Source organism: Sinohyriopsis cumingii, unplaced genomic scaffold, assembly GCF_028554795.1.
Source record: "Sinohyriopsis cumingii isolate HCF-2022 unplaced genomic scaffold, ASM2855479v2 utg002682l, whole genome shotgun sequence".
In the NCBI taxonomy this organism is placed as follows: Eukaryota; Metazoa; Mollusca; class Bivalvia; order Unionida; family Unionidae; genus Sinohyriopsis; species Sinohyriopsis cumingii.
In genome coordinates this window covers 252,043-275,226 of record NW_028316270.1, presented here as the reverse complement: position 1 = coordinate 275,226, position 23,184 = coordinate 252,043, and the positions used below count along the sequence as shown (strand labels likewise).

The window sequence follows — 23,184 nt, the reverse complement described above, 5'->3', positions numbered from 1 at the left end:
TATACTTGAATGTATGATATATATGTTCTTTTATGTTTACAGTGATTTTACTTTACATCTATATTTTAATTTAGATGTATGGACTATGTAGTTTGAAATAAAGAATTCTTATCTTATCTAAATGTACTTTGACTGCCAAACATGGGTGAATTGCTTCACATAAACGTTGCATTGCACATAACATCTCCGCCTAGACTGACTAAAAAATGTACACTGAAAATGTTACATTTTCCATGTCCCAAAAAAAACTGACCTGTCCACATTATTGTAAATATACGGGCCGTAACAATAATAGTTCCAAGGCAGAAAAACGTGGATGTCATTTGGGTTTTTAGACAAAAATAGATTCAATATATATTTCATATTATTTGTAGATTTATCCATACCTCTCCTCTTTATCATTCTCTCGTCTGTTTGTATCACTGAGAACAATGTCTGTTTTCCTGCCTTGATATCGCTGTCACAGCATGTGTCCACACAAAGTTTTACAATAAGATCGCATTGCAAATAGCTCGTTTTATTCTGTACAAAACAAAGCAATTCACTCACCATTATTGACGGTCTGTCACTGGACCGCTGTCGTTGGTAGTCTGCAGCTATATTTGTAGAGCTTTTCGCCATCATAGGAAATCTTTTCAGCTCACGTTTCTTACAAAGGAATAAATCTCCCTGACACAAATGACTAGTAGAGGTTCCACAATGTTTGCATTGCATGTCTAACTTAAAATTTATATCGGTAGGATAAGATAACAACTAAAAATATATTAAACGTTCTGACAGCTATTCGACCACATCTACAGTGTTTTAGCGACGCCATTGAACTAAGATCTTCAATATATATCTCTTCACGATCTTCTTTCATCATAATAGTGAAATTATATACCTCTTTATGATCTTTACTCGGAATAATGAAATGATACGCTTCTTTAAAGATCTACTCGGAATAATGAAATGATACGCTTCTTTAAAGATCTACTCGGAATAATGAAATGATACGCTTCTTTAAAGATCTACTCGGAATAATGAAATGGTGCAACTCTTTAAAGATCTTTAATTGGAATAATGAAATGATACACCTCTTTAAATATCTCTACTCTGAACAAAGAAATGATACACCTCTAAAAAGATGTTTACACAGGATATATATATATATATATATATATATATATATATATATATATATATATATATATATATATATATATATATATATAAACAGTGAGGGTTCGATAACTGCTCAAGCTCAGTGATGTTATTAGTAAGTACTGTTTTTTAAATAAGTCATGTGCTTACTATCCTTTCTGTCATGTTTTTGCACTTTGAAACTAACGGGAGGGGGGGGGGGAGAAACAAGAAACTTTAGTACTGCATGTAACTACAAATAATTCGTAAAGCTATTAGTTTCCCGAATACTGGCTGGTAAATATATGTAAACAATATACAACACCAAGGCAATCAGAATTTGTATGACCTATATTCGATGGGCAAAGGTCATGACTCAGATTCTGTTGGGTTTTTTTTTTAGCCTGTAAGACAATGGTACGATAATAGAGTTACTAAGATTGAAAAGATTCATAAACCTGATCATGGGACTTGTTGAAATTGTGTAAGGCTATTGACATGAAATACGTTAGTTTGAATTTTATCTTAAAATTAATTCATTTCACTTCAGGCTGTCGTTGAGTAATACACAATGCGTTTACATCAAAGTTTAATACAAAGGGCATCAATAGGTAGAAACATTTCGTTATATAAATAAATACACGTTTTTTCATGTCGTCTGGATTATTATTAGCGCCCATACATAAATCAGAGGATGGACAAAATGTTCATTCATTCCTTGTTCATTCATAATTGACTAAAGTACCAACAGCCACTTAAGACTAAAACACCTTTGTTCACTACACTTCGTTTGACCCAAGCTTAAACTAATGGCGAAGATAAGTGGATGTTGGGGTGAGGTGAGACAATTCCGAATTATTTATGAAAATCCCGTTCGTAATTATTCAGTACACTGCGGTTAAAACTTCTGTAAGGAAACGGGCAAACTTTGTCCTTGGTCATTGCTAACAATCGGAGAATGAAGAAAAAAGTTTGTATTAAGAGAATTTGCGAAACATTTGTTTGAAAATCTTTTTAACATTCAAAAGTGGTCTCCAAAGTAAAGAGAATACATACATGTTGTGCTAAATTTAATCGTATACATTTTTTTACGACTCTATGGTCATAAACTAAGTAAGAGAAAGAAGCAAAACCAAGTTTTTTAATACTGAAATAATTTAATTGTCAAAGTTATAAAATGAAACTTTAAGATGAACTTCAGCATTCTAATGTAAACCCAAAATAATCTTAAATGATCTATTCAAGTCCAAAAGATTAAAATGTTTGGAATGAATTTCGGATACTCGAATATACTGGTCTGCCAACAGTCCTGATGTATCACAATGGCATTGTCCAAAATGCCTTTGAATAATTTAAAATATTCCCAGAAAAATTGTCCAATGAGCACTTTGTAGTTCCAATGAATAATCTAAACAATGTGTCCTCTCAAATAAATCTAAACACAACATTAAATACATCTGTAGACTGATGTTACAACAAGAACGAAGGAAATAAGAATGAAAAATTGTCCATCTCTACCTATTTATATACAATAAGTCGAGGAGAAAATGCATTTGCACCTACTCGCTACGTGACATTTTGCAAATATCCCACGTCTTAAAAGAATCCACCTGACCTAATCTATCCATTGGAAAAAAGAGCATTTCTTGTAAGAACCCATCTGATCGACTTATCCAATGGTAAACAACCCAAAACTAGTAAACAGGTTTATTAATAATAGTATTACCATTAATGATCTTAAACACCTACGTAACACTAAACACTTATTTATAGAGCCAACGCAATCTACACTCTTAACATCTTAAAATATAATTTTATACCCGTGTACACAAATAAACTGTCCAATATCTTGATTATAGATGATCGTTACAATTTACAGTCAAGAATAAAAATTACACATAATAGAGATGTCTCAAGAATTACAAAAGATATAGCTATAAACAACAATTTATTTAAATATACGGATGAAAGCACCAGAGTGGCACAAAGTGCAGTTGGCAATCTGAGGATCATTACAAACAGCCATTATTCGCTCAAATCCAATCTATTACCGTCTATACTAGCTTATCATTTGAGTCCAATTGCAAACTGCACAGACCCAGATCTGCCAGCGCATTATGTGAAGTTTTTTTTTAAAGGAGTAATGAGTAGAATAAACAACAGAGACCCTGATCTGCAGGCACGTAATGTCTCGGCAGATCAGGATCTGTGTTGTTTGCAGATGGACTCGACTTATGTGCGATTATATACAGTAATTTTATTCAACTCAGTAGCATTCTGGTAGGATTGATTTCTGTCTTCCACATAAAAATATTTTCAATTATGTGATCGGGAATACAGTTAAAATCAATTAACACGTACTATGCTATATATAGAGATAGTACGTTTGCCTATTCCTTCAGCGCGTTTGATTTTTTTTCTTTTTTCTTCCCTATTTTTAGATGCTGCTCTGATCAGTTTTAAGAATGTTGTTATCAATGTATGCTTTAGAACTTTTCTTTCTAAAATAATGCAATATCATCTATATGACGCTTTTTAAAAAAAAAAAAAAAAAATTTTTATACAGTGTTTCTGTTAAAATCGAGCACAGATAAACAGCATATGTTACTCCATACAAATATTTTGCTCCTTGATGTGTATAACGTCAGATGTAATAGAGCATAATTCAGCAACAGCAGTTTATTTAATTCATCTAGTTTTGGAATACTCTTGCCCAAAACTGGATAATGTAAAGCTATTCAACATGCATTTACTACCCCACCCCCAGCCCACACAGATACAAACAGTTCTAATTTCCTTTATATTGTGATTGCTTCTGTATCTGTTTTTCTCCAGGATGATGGGTCCAGGAAACGAAATGTTTCTATGAAAGATGCACCTGTTCTGTACCCAAGATACTACCCAGACTGGTACAGCAACCCCTATGCGAACAACTGGGAGGGGGAGAACGTAGAAGGAGAAGGCTATTATTATCCATCATATGAGTATCACTTTCGGGATCCGAACTTGTATGACAACACATACTTGGGTCAGAAGCCTACCATGTCGCACGCTTATCGTCTTCCAGGTAAGTACTGATCTCGTCTGCTACCATAAAAGTTTTGCTATTCTGGAATAGTTTGCAAATAGGGTCATACTGAATGTGGCACAGATGATTTATTTCAACTGATATAAAGATCATATTATTTAAAAAGGTGACAATTTCTCATCCGACACAAAAAAAATTTCTTCAGACGGCTGGAAACAAATGTCCTGAATGTGGATACGATCGGGTACTTTTAATTTAATAATTTTTAGATCTTGTTCTGCAATAAAAACTTGCTAAATCTTCCCGCATCAGTTAATATAGTACTTGCCCATGCTATTATTTATACCCACCGCCGTTCTCCTCACATCCCAAACACCCACCTCTCTCCTACATGTTCAACTCTCATCCACTCATTGGTGGACATACAGTAATGAGAAATTAGCCGAGGTATTCTTTCTTTGGTGATAAAATGTTCTTAAGTTACAAATTATTAACAACCGTGACCCTTCCCCTTCCCCAACTACCTTTACGTTATTTATAGCCACATTGATCTTGCATGGACACGTTTTTTATGCGGTATAACACAGTGTCACATAAGTGTCATGCTGCATTAAAAAGGTGTCCATTCAAGAGCATTAATAATGTATGCTCGACACAACAACACTCACAAAACATAGAACTAGTAAACCAGATCTATATGAAATTGGCAAACAGACATGGTGAGACTTTTGAGTGCAGTTTCTTGAATGATTCATGGCTATTGCTTTATGTCCCAGCAAGAATGCGACAGGGCATATAGAGTTAATCTTATCCGATCGTAAGTACATCCATCCATTTAATACTAATATTAGTACCTGTACTTCGTGGATGGGGTACTTAAACGATCATATATGCATCAACTGAGCAGCCGTTTTGATTCACATCCGGCGTTTTTAAAGCATATTGTCAAAAAGTATGGAATTGTTCCATACATATTTTGAAAGAAATTGAATACACCTCTTATTTAATAAAAGAATTACTGAATTCTTTAGTAGAAATACGTGTAAAATTCCGTTGAACTTCGTCATCCGATATTTTCTTTTGGATCCCCCGCCATACTACTTTCGTTTTCAGTCTCTTGTTTTTGCGTTTGCTATATAAAGACATTGTAACCTTATTTGGAAATGTAAACGGATCGTATTAAACAGAGTTTGCATTCAATAACGTATCGTAAAATATCTTAATATGGTATAGCAAGCCTTATTTAGAAAACAAATTACCGCGAGAATATAGTGTTATCTGTAATGGCTTACAAAGTATTGTTAGCGTAAACATATCAATACAATTTACATTATATAGGCTTAATAACTGTATATTTAGCCAAACTTCCTGAAGAACGTAACTTCACTTAGGTAGCAGTTTTTAAAGCCATCTATTTTCTTGACAATATTTGTATGTGCTCTATTGCAAGGTGTAAGATCACTTCATAGTTTCGACCATGTCGAGGCTACGACATCACATATTCCATCCTTTTAGTAAATGTTTTACGTTCAGATGTTATTTTTTCTGTGGTATGGCAATCGTATTCCATGCACACGTTTCTTGTTTATCCATAATCATAAAATACATAACAAGAGGTAATTGCAGTGAAATATTTTTTAATCATTGTAAACGTTATAAGAATATAAATGTATCCTGTATGTAAGATTATTTTTTTCACTCAGATACTTAAATACCTTCCTTTTAAGTTTCAAAAGCTCAGTAAACATCCACAGCATTCTACACATATATGACCAATGATCTACAAAGTTATTGGAGAAAGAAGGTTGACAATCTACAAATTTACAAAACGTCGGCAGGAAGAAAGTTATATATATATATATATATATATATATATATATATATATATATATATATATATATATATATATATATATATATAGAGAGAGAGAGAGAGAGAGAGAGAGAGAGAGAGACAGAGACAGAGAGAGGGACAGTGTGTGTGTGTGTGTGTGAGCACAGGAATCCGTCTCTCAAAATAAATGTAGTCGAATTACTACGTTTCAACGATGGACCTTATAGCCATCCTGACAAGCGTGAATAGATTTGGATCGTCATGGTTGCCTTATAAAATTCAGTGTATTGGTCTGAAAAAATATGGTAGGTCAAATGATAACTGATTGTGAGTGGGTGATATGACCCCGGCCTGTTATGTAGCTTTGGGCACCATTATCTAGCAGATGATCGACCACGGTGTTATTGCCCGAATCGAGCACACAATAAATTTAAAAAAAAAAAATGAAATTAATGGATGCAATAACAGAGATCTGATCAGGGGTATAGAACAAAACGTGACCCCGTATGTAAAATATAACATTTTAATCAATCAAGTGAATGAGTGAACTCAAATTGCCGGCATGTCAGCATAACCTTGCTGCTTCTGTTCCAAATCCTTGTTCAGCTTACCGTATTTTCTTCTCTCTCTCTCTCTCTCCCCGGGTCTGTCGAACTATTATAGACCCCTATCCTTTAGACAAGTTTTTAACTAGAAAATTTCTTGTTCATTTGTTCATTTCCTCAGCGTCCTTCAGACTTTGCAGAAAACTTGGACTGACTAATTTCGGGAGGTAGATTACTTAAAACCTTGACTTTGGAAACACCCCTCCCACCAGTTAGCTTAGCAAATTATGGTTAACTTATTCCAACCACCAAAAGTTTAGCATGCCGATCGAAGTTAGAACAATTCTTTCTATTCCGCCCATATTAATAACTCGTCTGAATATTTTCATTTTATGACGTTATTTCAAATGACCCCAAAATTGTCTCTAGACTGTCTCTACTTTGTCATTTTTTAATTTTTTCTCTACTTGACCATACCTTAACATGTTTACTTCTATATTTATAACCGTTTTCCTTGCGGTTCTTATTTAAAATCCAATCATGCCCCAAAGGTATCCCATTATTCGGAGGCAGCAGTTTATTGCAAGCCTAGTCTATAAGTGAAAGTTAATTGTTTTGTCACGCTGACCAAGACAAAATATGCTACAAAATTTTTCACCCTTACAACAATCATCATAAGTGTACATCGGGATAAATATTAATAATTTACTAGTCTCTCAACGTGTTGAAAATAAATTTTGATATCTCATCAGAACGACTGGTTATCTCACGTTAATTTAGATATTTTTATTTCGAAATCATGATGGGCACCACACTCTCGACGGACAGTGTATAGACAAACTATACTAATATTATTTATTATTGACGAATGCCAAATGTTCAGTTATGTTGAACTTAAGCACCTGTTAAGGTAGAAAATTCATTCAGATTATTTTTATGGTGCGAATCTGCATCTATGCGGCCGGGGGTCGAGTTGGCAGTAACTATTCAACTATTTGAAAGATGTATCATTTTATAAGAAGTACATATGCTTTGAAATATAACATTTTTTGCAAGTATTGTGAATAAGGTGATGTAACTTGATGATAATAACCATACTAAGGATGTATTTTATATTTTCCGTTGATTTAAGAGATTAAAAATATATAAATATTAATACTACAAGATTATATTCTCCTCCTTCTCTGTTTCTCTCTCATGAAATCTTCAGAAATATGGGGTTAAAAGAGATATCGTAAATACATGCTTGCTTGCTAAATATAAGGTTTTTATACTGTGCAAATTACTTACGTCTTAGTTATACATGGCTGTTGATAACTTCGTTTTTGTAAACGGTGAATACAAGGCATCCAACCTTGCCAACCTTGTGACATGTCCGGGGTATTTTAAATAATAATAATAATAATAAGAAGAAGAAGAAGAAGAAAAAGAAGAAGAAGAAAAGTCCAATAGTAGAAAAAGATTTGGTAGTACGAATATATTTTGTTTCCCTTTTTGCTGAAAAATTTTTGACGAACCAAAACTCTGCTTTTTCTGTAAAGTATTGCTTCGACATACATCGAGGCATATTTGTATTTCTCGCAGAAATAAACCAAATTGGTTCTGAATGCAATACTTAATTTACTGTCTATTAGAATAAAATGCGAAACATACATTGTAATAAAGAAGATATTGTTTTGCATGAGAAAATAATTCAGTACTCAAGTAAATTAAAGTAGCTTAAAGTGAGGCTTGAATAGATTTTCTAAATGTAATTATTCCGGGCAAAACATCGTTGTTAAAGCGTTCAAAATTATACACTGTTAACTTTGGGTCTAATTATAAGACATTTTTTCGCAGCAAAGTAGACGTTTCTTATCAATTGTGTGTAAAATACCCGAGTAGGTTCTGAGCTCGCTGCATGTTTTACCTTAATTTCACTGATAATGTGTGGCATATACAAAGAAATTATGCCCCCGCCCCCACTCGCGAGTTGCAGGTTTGCTTGCGTGGCGGCTGCCCAACTGTTAGTAATGAATTGACAAATCTTCCAATTCCCCCACTGCATACTTTCAATGTAAAAGTGACTCTCATACTGCACACAGTGAATGTTTAAAACAGGTTAAGTGCAACCTACTGCCCGTGACCTGATTTTATCCCGTTATTTACATTATGGAGTGTGGCTTTAAAAATCTTGTATCACATAGTGCCATTGAAGAAGTTGCACTAGACTGATATACAGGCCCGGCCCTAGGGCAAGGCGAACGAGGTAACCGCCTTGGGCCCCGCGCTTTCAGGCAATGCAGTTATTTTGCTTGTGGCCCCGCGCTCATCGCTTGCTGCCTTGGAACTTCAACATCCTAAGGCCGGGCCTGCTGATAGAAAAGCCTGCCAAACAGACAGCTGCGGTGATTTGTGAACAATAAACTAGTATTATGTTATTGTATCCAATTAACAGAAATGTAAAACTTATGTATAACAGTTGGTTACCGATATTCAAATTTCAGAGCATGTAGCAATATTAACCAACAAGGTATTCTCTACCAGTTTTTCTAATATTACCAAGTACCTGTCTCGCTTGGTTAGTGTTAGGATTGGTAGGCTTGTTGTCAGGATAATGTGACTGGGTGGGACATCATGCTACATGTCTTCGGCATGATGCCCCAGTGCTAGACATCACTATAAACTGCCACACTGCAGACATCGTAGCGATATAAATAAAGTTGTTTAAGCTGCGTTGATAATAATAATAATAATAATAATAATAATGATAATAATAGTAATAGTGAAGAAAAAAAACACAAAACACAATACAAACATTGGTACATGTACCAGTAACCATTAATGTCAGAAAAAAGATATTATCATAGGGTTAGATAACTGTTTTAATAAATGATGGGTTATTGGGATTATATCATTGAAAAGTTGGTAATATTAACTGAGAGTTTTATGCCAACTTTTATGAGTACATCAAACAAATTTTTAGTATTGTCACAACAACACTAGTCATTTTTACCTGGAATTTTGTATCCATATAAAATTTATAAAAAAGGTTACAAAGAAAATTTAATTTTAATGAGGACAGCTTTAAGGATTAAACAAGAACATCCAATATTATCCATAAATATAGTTCATGGTCACTCATTACTGGTAAATTCAACTTTAAACTTTTGAAGAAAAAAAAATAACTTTTCAGTTTAAACAGAATTGACCAAAATCAGAATTCAGTTAGAAACATGTTAATACTGGATTTATGTATGTCCACATGGGCAGAATCTTACAGCATTTTTGTTAAAACATTGACCACATGACATCTCCGATATTGCCAATTGTGACGTTCTGTCGTATTGGGGTGGGGTTCTCCCAATATAATTTAATTAAATTAAACTGAAAGTTCCACCCTGGCTTGTTAGGTTAGAAAGTTAAATTAGTGATGATGTAGATTTACAGCTCTGAGCCCCCAGTCAGCAATGCCGACGGTTAAATTATAGAGAACACGAAGATGAAATTCAATCAATAACAATTTAATAAATGTGATAATTTAAAAACGATAACTTCCAATCACTCGTCTTTCCCTCGACCAAGTGACAGCCTGATTCATCCCGTGATTTACAGTGTGAGTTCGATTTTCCCCCTGTCCTTGCATCTACTCATCTATTTCTTCCCGCTGATTCCTTCCTTCTTTCCGTTCCTCTAACTCCTCCTTTGTCTGTTTCCATCTCTACTATCTCCTCCAACTTCGCTCCAGACTTCACTTCACCTTTCTTCTCCTTTCCTCCGTCTCTCTATGCGAGACTACGGGACCAACCTTTAACTGGTCTGTCCCTCAAAGCTTCCTTTTGAAGCTTTCTGTACTTAGAATTTCCCGCTCTAAGATTTTCCCGCCAATAACGAATGGCTATTCGGAGTTACGCTAACCTCTTCTCTGGGTAATTTCTCTCAGCGAACTAACTTTTGCCGAAAAACGCAGGGATATCATTCTACCCAAATCAAGGTCTCCCCCTATCTCGATTCTGATTGGGTGGCGCTGTGCCCCTGTCCAATCGTCTTAGCGGCCAGTTCAATCTGTCTGTTTGCAGGGGAAAGAAGTTAGGACACTCCCACTTCTTCATGCAATTTCTTTTGATCTTGGAAACATTTCGACACCGATGTCCGGTTTTTCGATTCTAGCCACAACAGTCTTACGTAACGGATTAGTGATAGCCTTCGGCAATGTTCGACATCAAACAATGACCCGTCAGAATTACCTTGATTATACATGTTTCAAACTGGGCTACTCTGGGTCGGGGTAAACATGACACTAATGCAATTGCTAAAGTGGTTTTGACTGTAATCATTTGTATGTTACAAAAGGGCAGAATCTGGCTTGATTGATCACAGGGGTTTAGTCTGTTCTGGAGATATCGTTAATACATGCTTGCTTGCTAAATATAAGGTTTTTATACTGTGCAGATTACTTATGTTTTAGTTATATATGGCTGTTGATAACTTCATTTTTGTAAACAGTGAATACAAGACACCCAACCTTGCCACTGTGACATGTCTTGGGTAATTTAAATAATAATAATAATTATAATAATAATAATAAGAAGAAGAAGAAGAAGGAGTCCAATAGTAGAAAAAGACTTGGTAGTCCAAAAAGATTTTGTTTCCTTTTTTGCAGAGAAATTTCTGACGAACCAAAAATATGATTTTTCTGTAAAGTATTGCGTCGACATACATGGTGGGCATGGCAAGCGATGCAGGTGACCACAGACTAAAATTTGAATTGAAATGAAAGATAAAATTACATTTAATATTTTATTCAATTTAAAAAATAAATTAGAAAAATAAGGGAGAGAGTGGAAGTGGATGAGCATGGATGAAAAGCTGCATCAATCAGCTTAAACTTTCTTGTAAATGACACAAGTAGATGTCACTCTTTCTATTCTTTTATCTATTTTTCAGTGGGTTTTTTCTTCATTTCGTTGGACCTATTAATAGATAAAGTATGTAATAAAATTAAAACTATTCTGCTGTGCAGGAAGAGTGCAGATTCACTTTTCTTGGTTAAACATCTCGGTTGAAATCTCACATTTTTACTCTCTACCATCGCACCTCAAATTTTACAGACGAGAACAAGCCTAAATCAAGATATATGCATCTTTTCTATCTAAATTTAAGAGTGATTTCAACACATATCAAGTATGTTTTGATAAATTAGGTGTCATGGTGTATGCATACCCAACAGATGCTATATTTAGCAAAGGTACCACTGGATAATAAAAGTTGTAGTGGACTCTAAAATAGGCATGACTATCTTATTAGAGACAATTAGTCAATTATAGCACCTGTAACTTGTATGGAAAGTATTTTCTGTTCTACATGTGACTAACATATATAGGAGTTGGAAACACCCTACCTAGCCCATCAAATACCACCCTTTTCCTATAGTTACAAAAATGAAGTTCCCAATAGAAGATCATAACTCGTTTAATATAGGGGTCAGAGTAGTACATATTTTCAGGGTCTGAAAATTTCTTTGGCCCGAGGTCATGGACTATTTTGAACTTTTGACCCAGCTGCAGATTTTGCTAGCAGAATATCTCTGTTAAACCACTGCAGGCATCTTGAACTTTGTAAATAAAGATATTAGGCAGATATGAGAAATGCAATGGGAATCTAACAAGAAAATATACTTACAAATGGAAGTTGTCACCAAGTACTACATCGAATATTATGTACTTTACTGGGATGCAGTATGTAACTTAGCAAAATATTAGAATCCAGGTACAATAGGATCAATCCAGCAGATGTTAAACTTGTGATTTTATAAACCACACTACTCCTTCCTATATGTTATCTATGGCAACATTGGTTAGCAGGAACATTTGAATGTATTGGAGCAGTATTACAGTGGATGGTGTATGCACATTACGGCAACATTAGCAAATAAAAAGTCAGGATATTCTACTTCTGTGATTTGCAACAACAAACAAAAGAGTTCATAACATCCTCTTACAAGAATCCAGGCTTTCCTTTCTCTGGATTTTTTATGTTAATAAAGCAGTAATTATTCAGAAAAAAAGAGATGATGGTTATTATTTAAGCTAAAGTTTTTCATTTCAATCTTAAGTTGTAAAACAAGAACTCTTCACATTTTTGATCACACTATCAAACCCATTCTTTTGTACATCTGTAAAATTTGGGACTGCTCTCCTCCCCCCACCCCACCCCCGCTGAAAAAAGATTTTCATTCCTTCCTTTTACATCAACATATTTAGGCAGCTACTCAGCTAACAAACAGCTTGTACATTTAAGAAAATATATATTGGCTGTAGATAAGTATAATTCCAGCTTTGCTGTTATATCTGAATTATATGGTACTGTTTAAGCAGAGTCCAAATGCGAACTGCACATACTCAGGTGTGCTGTCACACAATTTTCATTTTTAAATGCCAGATTTTAGTTACTGATAAGAAAATTGTCAGTTTCATTGTAGGTACCTTTACCAGTGTTGTATATAGAATGTAGGCTCACATGTTTTCTCTGATTTTTTTTTGTACATTATAATGTCCCCCATATCTTGACTCTTTGCATATGGACATGTTAATGTTTTATTTATTGACATCTGTAAAGGAAATAAAAACTTTAAGATGGCGGTACATATCCATTTGAAAACAATAAATCCTGCAACAAAAAAGATGGGCTTTGACAGACACTAATTTAACACATTTTCGAGATTCAAGTCACACATATCTCAGGCTGAATTGAGGATAAAAGAGACTAATTTATCCACTACATAATTTCTCAATTGATTAATGATTACTTTCAAAAGAAATGTGATTTACAAAACTGAGGTATTATAATATATATTGGTAGATAGTTAGTGAACACTTAAGTTACATGAGGTGAAGATCCAGACTGGAAAATTCCATGGTGCAGCTGATTTTATGTTAACCAGATATTCAAACGTTAATGCTTTCATGAGTTATTTGATCCCATGATAAAACATTTATTTCAATAATTAAGCGTCCAAGGAAAATATGACAAAGTTAAGATGGCAAACTACTGAAACAAGCAAGATTATCTAATTTTTCTTTGCATATTTAATTTTCCTTTGTCACTTTAAAATTATGTGTGACCCCAAATCTGGAGGGTGAGAGACACAATGTTCCCTGCCCTTGGGATACTAGGTAGAACACTGCTTTATAAATCCATTTGTAGCTCAGTTAATTTGCCTGATTTTACAGTAGTCAGTTATCTTGGCAAATAAAACCATTTGTAATAGCAGTTATATTGGCAATAAAGCCACTTGTTACAGCATAAACCAGTAGTAGAAATAGTCATGCATCACTAGATAGCAATTATTTACATAATTTAATCCCTTTATTTCTCCAAGGATCAACTGAGAACAGGTTGGCTTTGTCTTTGCCCCAGGTAATAGACCAGGGCTATTTAGGGCAAAGTTTTGCTCCACATTTTATGGTCATGTGATCCCTGACTACTGTTAATCAAACCAGGTGTTATCCTGCTAGGCATATAAGCTTACTACAGTTTTCACAATGCATGATATAATACTGCTTGGTTTAAAGAAAAGGACAAGAGAGGTCATGGAGAGGATTAACCCCACTCTTTCTTTTTTATTGAAGCCAATATTTGTATGGAATTTGTATCTATGAAACAGAAATGAATTTTGTAAAAGACACATTCAGTTAAATTTTGTTTATGCTGACTTAATTCTAATTCATTTCAGAAATGTATCTTAGGTCAGAAGATAAATTTTTTTTAATGTAAGCATTTATCTATTGGCTGCATTTTATGTAAGAGGTTATAAAAAAATCATTTACTTTGATATTTTCTAATCATTTTCTTGTCTAGTCAGGAGATATTACCCCCCCCCCCCCTTTGTGCTTTTCCCTTATGGACAGGTTAATACACTATTTGTCTTATTCTTTCCTTATTAACATAAGAGATAAAAGAAACATTTTACTGGCAAAGGTTGTTAAAGATTTATCGTCCAATTTAGTTTTACATGTAAACCAGAATTTCAAGTATTGGAAAAGGTATGGATATAAGATCAATTTTGAATTTCCCAGGTGTTTAAGAGCTTGGTTAGGTTGTCAAGGAAACATTGTATGTACCTCTGCACCAACTCACCTTCTGCACAAACAATTATGAAGTGTTATTTATATTTGCTTTAATTTAATTGTATGTTTGTAAGTTAAAAAGTTTTTATTTTAAATTTTATTACATGTCAATGTAATGTAATTTTGTTTACTAGAAATTTGATACTTTCCAGAAAATTCAGTTTGGCCTGAATCTTTTCATAAACACCTAAAAATAGAAACACTGTTTCTATTTTTGACTTAGTTCCTGACCTTGATTCAGAAATCTTTGAGACAAGTAAACAACTTTCTGTTTTTATTCTTGGAGTAAAATGATTGGTTTTTATCACGGTCATACTGAGATTATGTGACTTTAGATTGCAAACAGCCCTGTTTTGCAATTCTGGGTTTTCTGAAATTGCACAGTAGTTAGATTTATGAGTGATGTTTAGAGAGATATTTCTCAGTTTGGGCTTTTACCTTGGACACTGGAAAAGTGTCTTGGACAAAGACAGTTCTAATTTTATTTGGAAATTCAAACACCAGAATAATATTTTCTGTGGTTCACAAAGAAATGTAGACACAAACATCACAATACTAGCTATAGCAACTGTATCACCTTCCATTTTGGATTTTTAGTTGTGACTCAAACTCAAAATTCATTAGAACATTTCATTAGTAGGTCTTTTAAAATTTGATTCGTGGATTATTCTTGGATCACTTTTGGATTTGATTCTTAACACCATAAGTTCTTTTTTCTTTTCATTTTTTCATTGTTTTTCCAATGAAATAAATTATTTGTTAAATTTTTCTAAGCTTGTTGTTTTCACTCTTTCGTTTGTTACTGTTTACTAGAGCCTAAACATGTTGCACAAGATATGTGGATTTGTAATATTTAGGGGGATACTGGCAGTTTGGGGGTGAAGTTGGTGCTGGTTTACCCATTAAGCACACTAAACATGTGCTAAGGGCACCAGCCCAACAGGGGCACCAGAAAAATTCAATTTAGTTGTTGATTATAAAATTGAATGAATTATATATGATTATTTTAATCTGCATGTATGAGTTTCTTGATTTGGAATATTGGCAACACTGGTATTTTCCTAACTTTTTAACTTTTAATATTGTTTTGGTTTCGTAGAAGGCAGGAACCATACTATTTTCAGTGCTTAGGACCCTAAAAGATGTTAATCCAGCACTGGGTAAAGTGTTAAAGTACAACACTGCATAGAACATTTTCACAATGGGCTTAAGAAAGCAGCAATTGTGTGCAGACACAGTAGTTGCTCTCAAGAGAGCGATCACACAGGTTTGTTTCTAATCTCATTTCTGGTGCATTTGCCTGTGAATGGCTTATACTATGTGTAATCAAGATCCATATTCAGACACTTGGAGGTCAGCAAGATCTAGATTCAAAACAGCTGGTTGTTCTTAAGATCAAAATTCAGATCATTGGTCACTGTCTAGATCAAGATTAAGACATTTGTTAGTTCTCCAGATCAATCTTGAGATACCTGGTGGTATTCAGAATCAAGATTAAGACACCTGGTGGTATTCAGAATGAAGATTAAGACACCTGATGGTATTCAAGGCCAAGATTGAGACATTTGGTGGTATTTAAGATCAACATTAAGATACCTGGTGGTATTCAGGATCAAAATTAAGACACCTCAGGATATTCAAGATCAATATTAAGATACCAGGTGCTATTCAAGATCAAGATTAAGATACCTGGTGGTATTCAGGATCAAGATTTTGACATTTTGTCATTCTCTATATGAAGATTTTGACATTTGGTTCCAACATTTAGTTGTTCCTTTAATAAAGAGTCTGACATTTAGTGGTTCTCAAGTCTCCACATGAGCACTTGTTAGTCTTTTGTTAGAAAAAGATACCAAGACAGCTCAGTGGTCAGTGTGCCAGACTTACAACAAAAAGGATGCCATTTTGAATCATGGATAAAATAAGTGAACTGGTTGCCATAGTGTGTTCCCAGGCAAGTCACTTTACTCCAAGTGCCTCAGCATGTTGTAACCTTTTATAGGTTGATTTGTTATTAAGTTTTTGGAATCACATCATTCTGATTTGGCATCTAAGTATTGGACATAGTTGTCTAAACAACAGTTTTGATCTAGCAGGGTTTATAAATGATTTTAATGGATAACAAATTAAACTAGCTATATCATGTAAGAAAATGGGAGCTAATTGACCTTCTCAAGGACACATAGAGAGGCAAAACCCAAGCTGACCTGACACAAAGACAGCCAACCAAGGCTGGCCTGACAGACAGCTGACCCAGGCTGGCCTTACATAGAAACAGCTGACCCAGGCTGGTCTGACACAGAGACAGCCAATCCAGGCAGGCCTGACATAGAGACAGCCAATCCAGGCAGGCCTGACACAGAGACAGCCAATCCAGGCAGGCCTGACACAGAGACAGCCAATCCAGGCAGGCCTGACACAGAGACAGCCAATCCAGGCAGGCCTGACACAGAGACAGCCAATCCAGGCTGGCCAAACACAGAAGGAGCAGACTCAGGCTGGCCTGAGTGGTATATGAAGAGTATTTGTAACAACTTTCAAATTTTATAGCAAGACATATGCTGTTATCAAACTATGTAGTTATTCATATAAAACTTCAATCAAACTTGTCCATTAAAGTTTGTTTTCATTGTATTGGTGGTGTGAAATAGAGTGGGCAAAATGGATAGACAAAATATAGATGCAGTAAAAGATAAATACTGCTTTTTGCATCTTACCCAAAATAAATTATATAATTATGGTTGTTATCATATTTCTAATAAATTCTAGCCTCATCTCAGGTCCTTTGTGATGGTCAATTTACGTTCAAGTATAAATTTATTTAGTTACCTGGCATTCTTTTCTGAAATAGTAAAAGCATACAATTGACAATTACTGCATTAGCCATTAAAAATGAGCTTAAAATATGAAAATGTAGAAATTATAAAAATGACTACCTGTACATAGTTGATTGCATCTATGTAAACTTCTAAAAGTTTTCTTTCAAAAAGGAAGGGGTCATAAAATGGAAAGGAAATTGTTTATGGTTTGCAAGTAATGATAGCTAGCCAGTAAAATAAACTTCAGTGTCACAGAAAATGATAATCCATTTTTGAAGCATTTAAATTGCATTACAAATATCACAAGGAACTACTCATACACAATGTATGTACATTATTTATTATTCATCCATTTACTGCAACTAATTTTTCAGTGTTATGAATTTCAATTTGATCTTTACAACTGTTAATAGGGGCCCTGAGTGGCCGAGTGGTTTAAAGCGCTCTGTTACGGATCACTGCCATCTCACCTCTGTCTGCGTAGGTTTGAGTCTTGGATTGGGCCATTGTGGGTATGTGAGAAAGCATGCCAGTAACTTCTTGAGGGTTGGTGGTTCTTTCCAGGGATTTCCCGGGTTCTTCCTCCACCATTAATACTGGCCACCATGTATAGCCTATTGTGTGCTGAAAAATGGCATTAAACACTACAACAACTACAACAACAACAACTGTTAATGTCAGTGCCTAATGGGTACATACCTCATGAGCATGTATTTACTGTGTGACGTTTCTTTCAAAGCAGTCTGCTAACAGATGTGACAGATTACGTATATACTCACTTGTAAGAAAAGTCCAACTGCAAACTACAAAGACACAGATCTGCTATCACATAGTGCAATGGCTGATCTGGGTCTGTTCAGTTTGTAAGGAATAATTAGTAGAACAAACAACATAGACCCTGATCTTCAGGTACATTATGCTATGGTAGATCAGGGTTTTTGTTGTTTGCAGTTTGACTCAAGAGTATATACAGTATGCAATAGTGATCTGCTGTATATACTGCCAGTGATTGACCAGTCAATGATGATCTGTATATACTGTCAGTGATTGGCCAAACGATGATCTGCTGTATATACTGTCAGTGATTGGCCAATCAATGATGATCCGCTGTATATACTGCCAGTGATTGGCCAATCAATGATGATCCACTGTATATACTGTCAGTGATTGGCCAATCAATGATGATCTGCTATATATACTGCCAGTGACTGACCAATCATTTGTTACCTCATAAAAATTGACTGACTTATTTATATTAAAGGTCAATTAGTTTAAGTGATAGCTGAAAATTAAATAATGATTGCATTATATATTGGTCTTGTTCTTAGTAATTATTTATTAATTGAAATGTACAGATTCACTCGGTGTTTAAATGCATTATGCTGCATCCTTGAATACCCATTTTCAGCAGAAGCCTCATAACAAGTCAAAGTGGTCTCCACCACAGGGCTGACAAGAAGGGGGCAGAACTGGGGATAGTTCCCTGGGGCCCGAGCCAAATAACAGTTTTTAATTCTATAAAAGAAAACTTTTGTTTGAACTAGAACTAGAAGAGGCCTGGGTGTTTCTTACCCCAGGGCCTGTGATCACTCTCTGTGGCTCTGCTTGTACAAGAATATCAACTCCTTCATAAAGAAGTCAGTTTACATTGCATTATGGTGAGATGAGAGACTGAACCAAATGTCACTTCATGTTTAGACCAGTTGCTTGTAATTGGAGATACACAGTCAAGCTTTCTGCTCCAGGAAAATTGATTCAGATTTTAATGTTTTGAATTATAAGAAGACTCAGATAAAATTATCTCCAGTAACAAGTTGTATTTTTAGTTATAAACTTTACATCAATGAAAGAAAAAATGTCATTTAGCTGATGTAATTAACAAATTTGTATCACATTAGTTGCAGCAGCAGTTACAAGGACTACTACTGCTATTGTTAAAATTATTGTAGAACTCATCTTGTTGTAAACTCAATGTAGTGATCACTTTCTCTGTGTGTCCAGCCATACGTGCATTCATGTGTCCATTTCCACCTCCAGATTAACCTCACGACCAACTTCTTTGTCTTTTTACTTCAGTTAAAAAACACAGTATATTAGTTTGTGATAATCATAAAAATTTAGCATAGTTTTCATGATTGTCTGTCACTTCTCTGTTCTGCTTTTTTTGTGAGTTTGGATTTCCTGTTTTGGGAGCAATGGACTCTGAAATTATATGAGAGTTTGCTTTTGGTTCATCATTTGTGATCCATATCTAATTATTGTTGGATATGTTTGGTTTTCATCCAATTGTTTACAGTTCGTATGATTATGGCATTGACCTTGTTATACCAATTTATGTGTGAAACAAGTATGTTAATATCAATATTGAAAAAATTCTCAAAAATCTAACATCATAAAAATCATATCATTTTTTTCCCCAGCTGAATCTGAGGGATCAGAGGAGTCTTCTAAACCAAAAAAGAAAATATGTGGAATCATAGTGGCTATCTTTGTCAGCATCTGTTTGGTAGCCATTGCTCTGGGAATAGGGATCTACTTTGGAGGTGAGTTTAACTGAGCCAGGTCTTGTAAATTTATTTTAGTTTTTACTTTACCAAAGGCAAATAAATATTAGGTTTTTTCTTGCCTGTTAACATTTTTTAATTCTTGCACAAGATCAAATAGTATGATAGATTTTCAATAATTTAATACAATGAAGCCTGTCCATGTGAGTACCTATATGTAAAGGACACATCATACAAAGAAAACATGCTAACAATGGACAGTCTTGATAAAAAAAATACACCCACACATAAAGGATGCAAAATACAAAAACAGTCCTGCTCATAAAGGACACCTGCATCCAAAAGACACAGTATATATAACATACAGTAGCAAGTAAAAAAAAATGTGACCTGTTATATATATATGGTTTAGCCATCTGGTGAAAAATCTGGTAGAAAAATGTTTACTACCAAGAATTTTGAAAGGAAAACTTTAAGTGTTAAGTGACATGGTTCAAATTTGACTGAATAAAAATGAACTTCCAACATATTCATCCTCGTGAGAATAAGTATCAAAATTGCAGATGTCTACATTAAAATGAAAGCCTGCCGGAAATTGCCTGGAATTTTCTAGCAAGTACATTCATAATAATGATGCGACGAGCATGTACTAATGAAAGTAGTACTTAAGTATCCATAGAAGAGAGTGGACACAATTCAGTGTCGTTTGCACCCAAAGGTAATGGCAGATAACTTGCTCCACATAAGTGTGCGAGAACAATATAAAGGAACTAACTTATGTAAAGTAAATGAATTCTATTTCTTTAAGTCATTTTCCTACTGAATCAGAGGGGTCCCAAGTGGCCGAGTGGTCTAAAGCGCTTACTGTTCCAAATTACTGCCATCTCACCTCTGTCTCCATGGGTTTGAGTCTCAGGCTTGGCAAGCATGGGTACGTGGAAAAGCCTGCCAGTAGCTTCTCATGGGTCGGTGGTTCTTCCCTAGGTTTTCCAGGGTTCTTCCACCACCAGTTTCACTATAAACATGACATAGCAGACATTGTAGTGATATGACTGAAAATTTTTTAAAGCTACATTAAAAATCCAAATCACATCACATCACATCACCTCTACCAGTTATACTGGCCACCATGTATAGCCTATCTGGTACTGAAAAATGGTGTTAAACCCTAGAACAACAACAATAACAACAACTGAATCAGAAAGTGGGTAGCAATGATTTGCTACCAGCTGTTTGATGTTTAATTCTATCCTTTAGGATATCTGTTTTCAAAGGACACATGCATATAAAGGACACTGTCCTATTTATAAATGAAATATGCATATAAAAGACACTGTCCTGCTCATAAATGACACCTGCATATCAAAGATATATTCCTGTTCATAAAGGACCCCTGCATACAAAGGACATGAGTTAATAGAAGAAAACCCACTTACAAAGGACATTCATTCCCATAATGGATGCCTGCATACATAGAACACATGCTAATAAAAGAAAATCCAAATAAAAGGACATACATTTCCATAATGGACACCTACATACAAAGGACATTACTGCTTCTAAATGACACTGTTAAAAGAATACTTCTACTTTTGAAGGACTACATTTATATCCATTCAGTTTTATGTATGATTATTTGAACCTCTGTGTCAAAGACACCTGTCAATAAGAGACAACGTGGTTTTATTCTTTGAGTATCCTTTACAGAATATTCATTACATTTAAAATAAAAGCACGTGAAATCACTGCATGTTTGATGCCAGTCTTAATGTACATTACCAGTCTTAATGTACAATACCAGTCTTAATGTACAATACCAGTGAAGTGAAGTCAACTGACAAGAAACTATCATGAGATAATTATTCTGCATTATCAGTTTTATTTGACACTTACACCAGTAGGAGTTGGTATTAAGTATATATTGAAAATTTTTAAAAAAGTTGACTGAAATCATAAGCTTATTCCCATTTAAATGTTATGTTATATAGTGCCAATTGGCAATGTGACATGTTCTGTATGATGTATGTCTATTTGAATGTTGTTATATAATGCCAGTTGGCAATGTGACATATTCTGTATGATATTGTATGTCCATTTGAATGCTATGTCATATAGTGCCAATTGACAATGTGTCATGTTCTGCATGGTGTTGTATGTCCATTTGAATGTTATGTTATATAGTGCCAATTGGCAATGTGTCATGTTCTGTATGATGTTGTATGTCCATTTAAATGTTATGTCATATAGTGCCAATTGGCAACGTGACATGTTCTGTATGATGTTGTATGTCCATTTGAATGTTATGTTATATAGTGCCAATTGGTAGTGTGTCGTGTTCTGCATGATGTTGTATGTCCATTTGAATGTTATGTTATACATTGCCAATTGGCAATGTGTCATGTTCTGCATGATGCTGTATGTCCATTTGAATGTTATGTTATATAGTGCCAATTGGCAATGTGTCATGTTATGTATGGTGTTGTATGTCCATTTAAATGTTATGTCATTTAGTGCCAATTGGCAATGTGACATGTTCTGTATGATGTTGTATGTCCATTTGAATGTTATGTTATATAGTGCCAATTGGCAGTGTGTCATGTTCTGCATTGTGTTGTATGTCCATTTGAATGTTATGTTATACAGTGCCAATTGGCAATGTGTCATGTTCTGCATGGTGTCGTATGTCCATTTGAATGTTATGTTATATAGTACCAATTGGCAATGTGTCATGTTCTGCATGATGTTGTATGTCCATTTGAATGCTATGTCATATAGTGCCAATTGACAATGTGTCATGTTCTGCATGGTGTTGTATGTCCATTTGAATGTTATGTTATATAGTGCCAATTGGCAATGTGTCATGTTCTGTATGATGTTGTATGTCCATTTAAATGTTTTGTCATATAGTGCCAATTGGCAACGTGACATGTTCTGTATGATGTTGTATGTCCATTTGAATGTTATGTTATATAGTGCCAATTGGCAGTGTGTCGTGTTCTGCATGATGTTGTATGTCCATTTGAATGTTATGTTATACATTGCCAATTGGCAATGTGTCATGTTCTGCATGATGCTGTATGTCCATTTGAATGTTATGTTATATAGTGCCAATTGGCAATGTGTCATGTTCTGCATGGTGTGGTATGTCCATTTACATGTTATGTCATATAGTGCCAATTGGCAGTGTGACATGTTCTGTATGGTGTTGTATGTCCATTTGAATG

At 34.6% G+C, this 23,184-nt stretch overlaps 1 protein-coding gene across 1 annotated transcript in view; it reads left to right on the top strand.

The window, feature by feature from the left end:
- The first annotated feature begins 1,931 nt into the window (after positions 1 to 1,931).
- LOC149770121 (uncharacterized) overlaps positions 1,932 to 23,184 on the top strand; it is a 60,995-nt gene continuing 39,742 nt past the window's right edge. Inside the window, exons 1-4 of the mRNA XM_089949361.1 lie at positions 1,932 to 1,961; positions 3,958 to 4,189; positions 16,916 to 17,158; positions 19,877 to 19,999. Of these exons, the coding sequence (XP_089805487.1) occupies positions 1,932 to 1,961; positions 3,958 to 4,189; positions 16,916 to 17,158; positions 19,877 to 19,999 (628 nt within the window). The remainder of the gene's footprint in view (positions 1,962 to 3,957; positions 4,190 to 16,915; positions 17,159 to 19,876; positions 20,000 to 23,184) is intronic.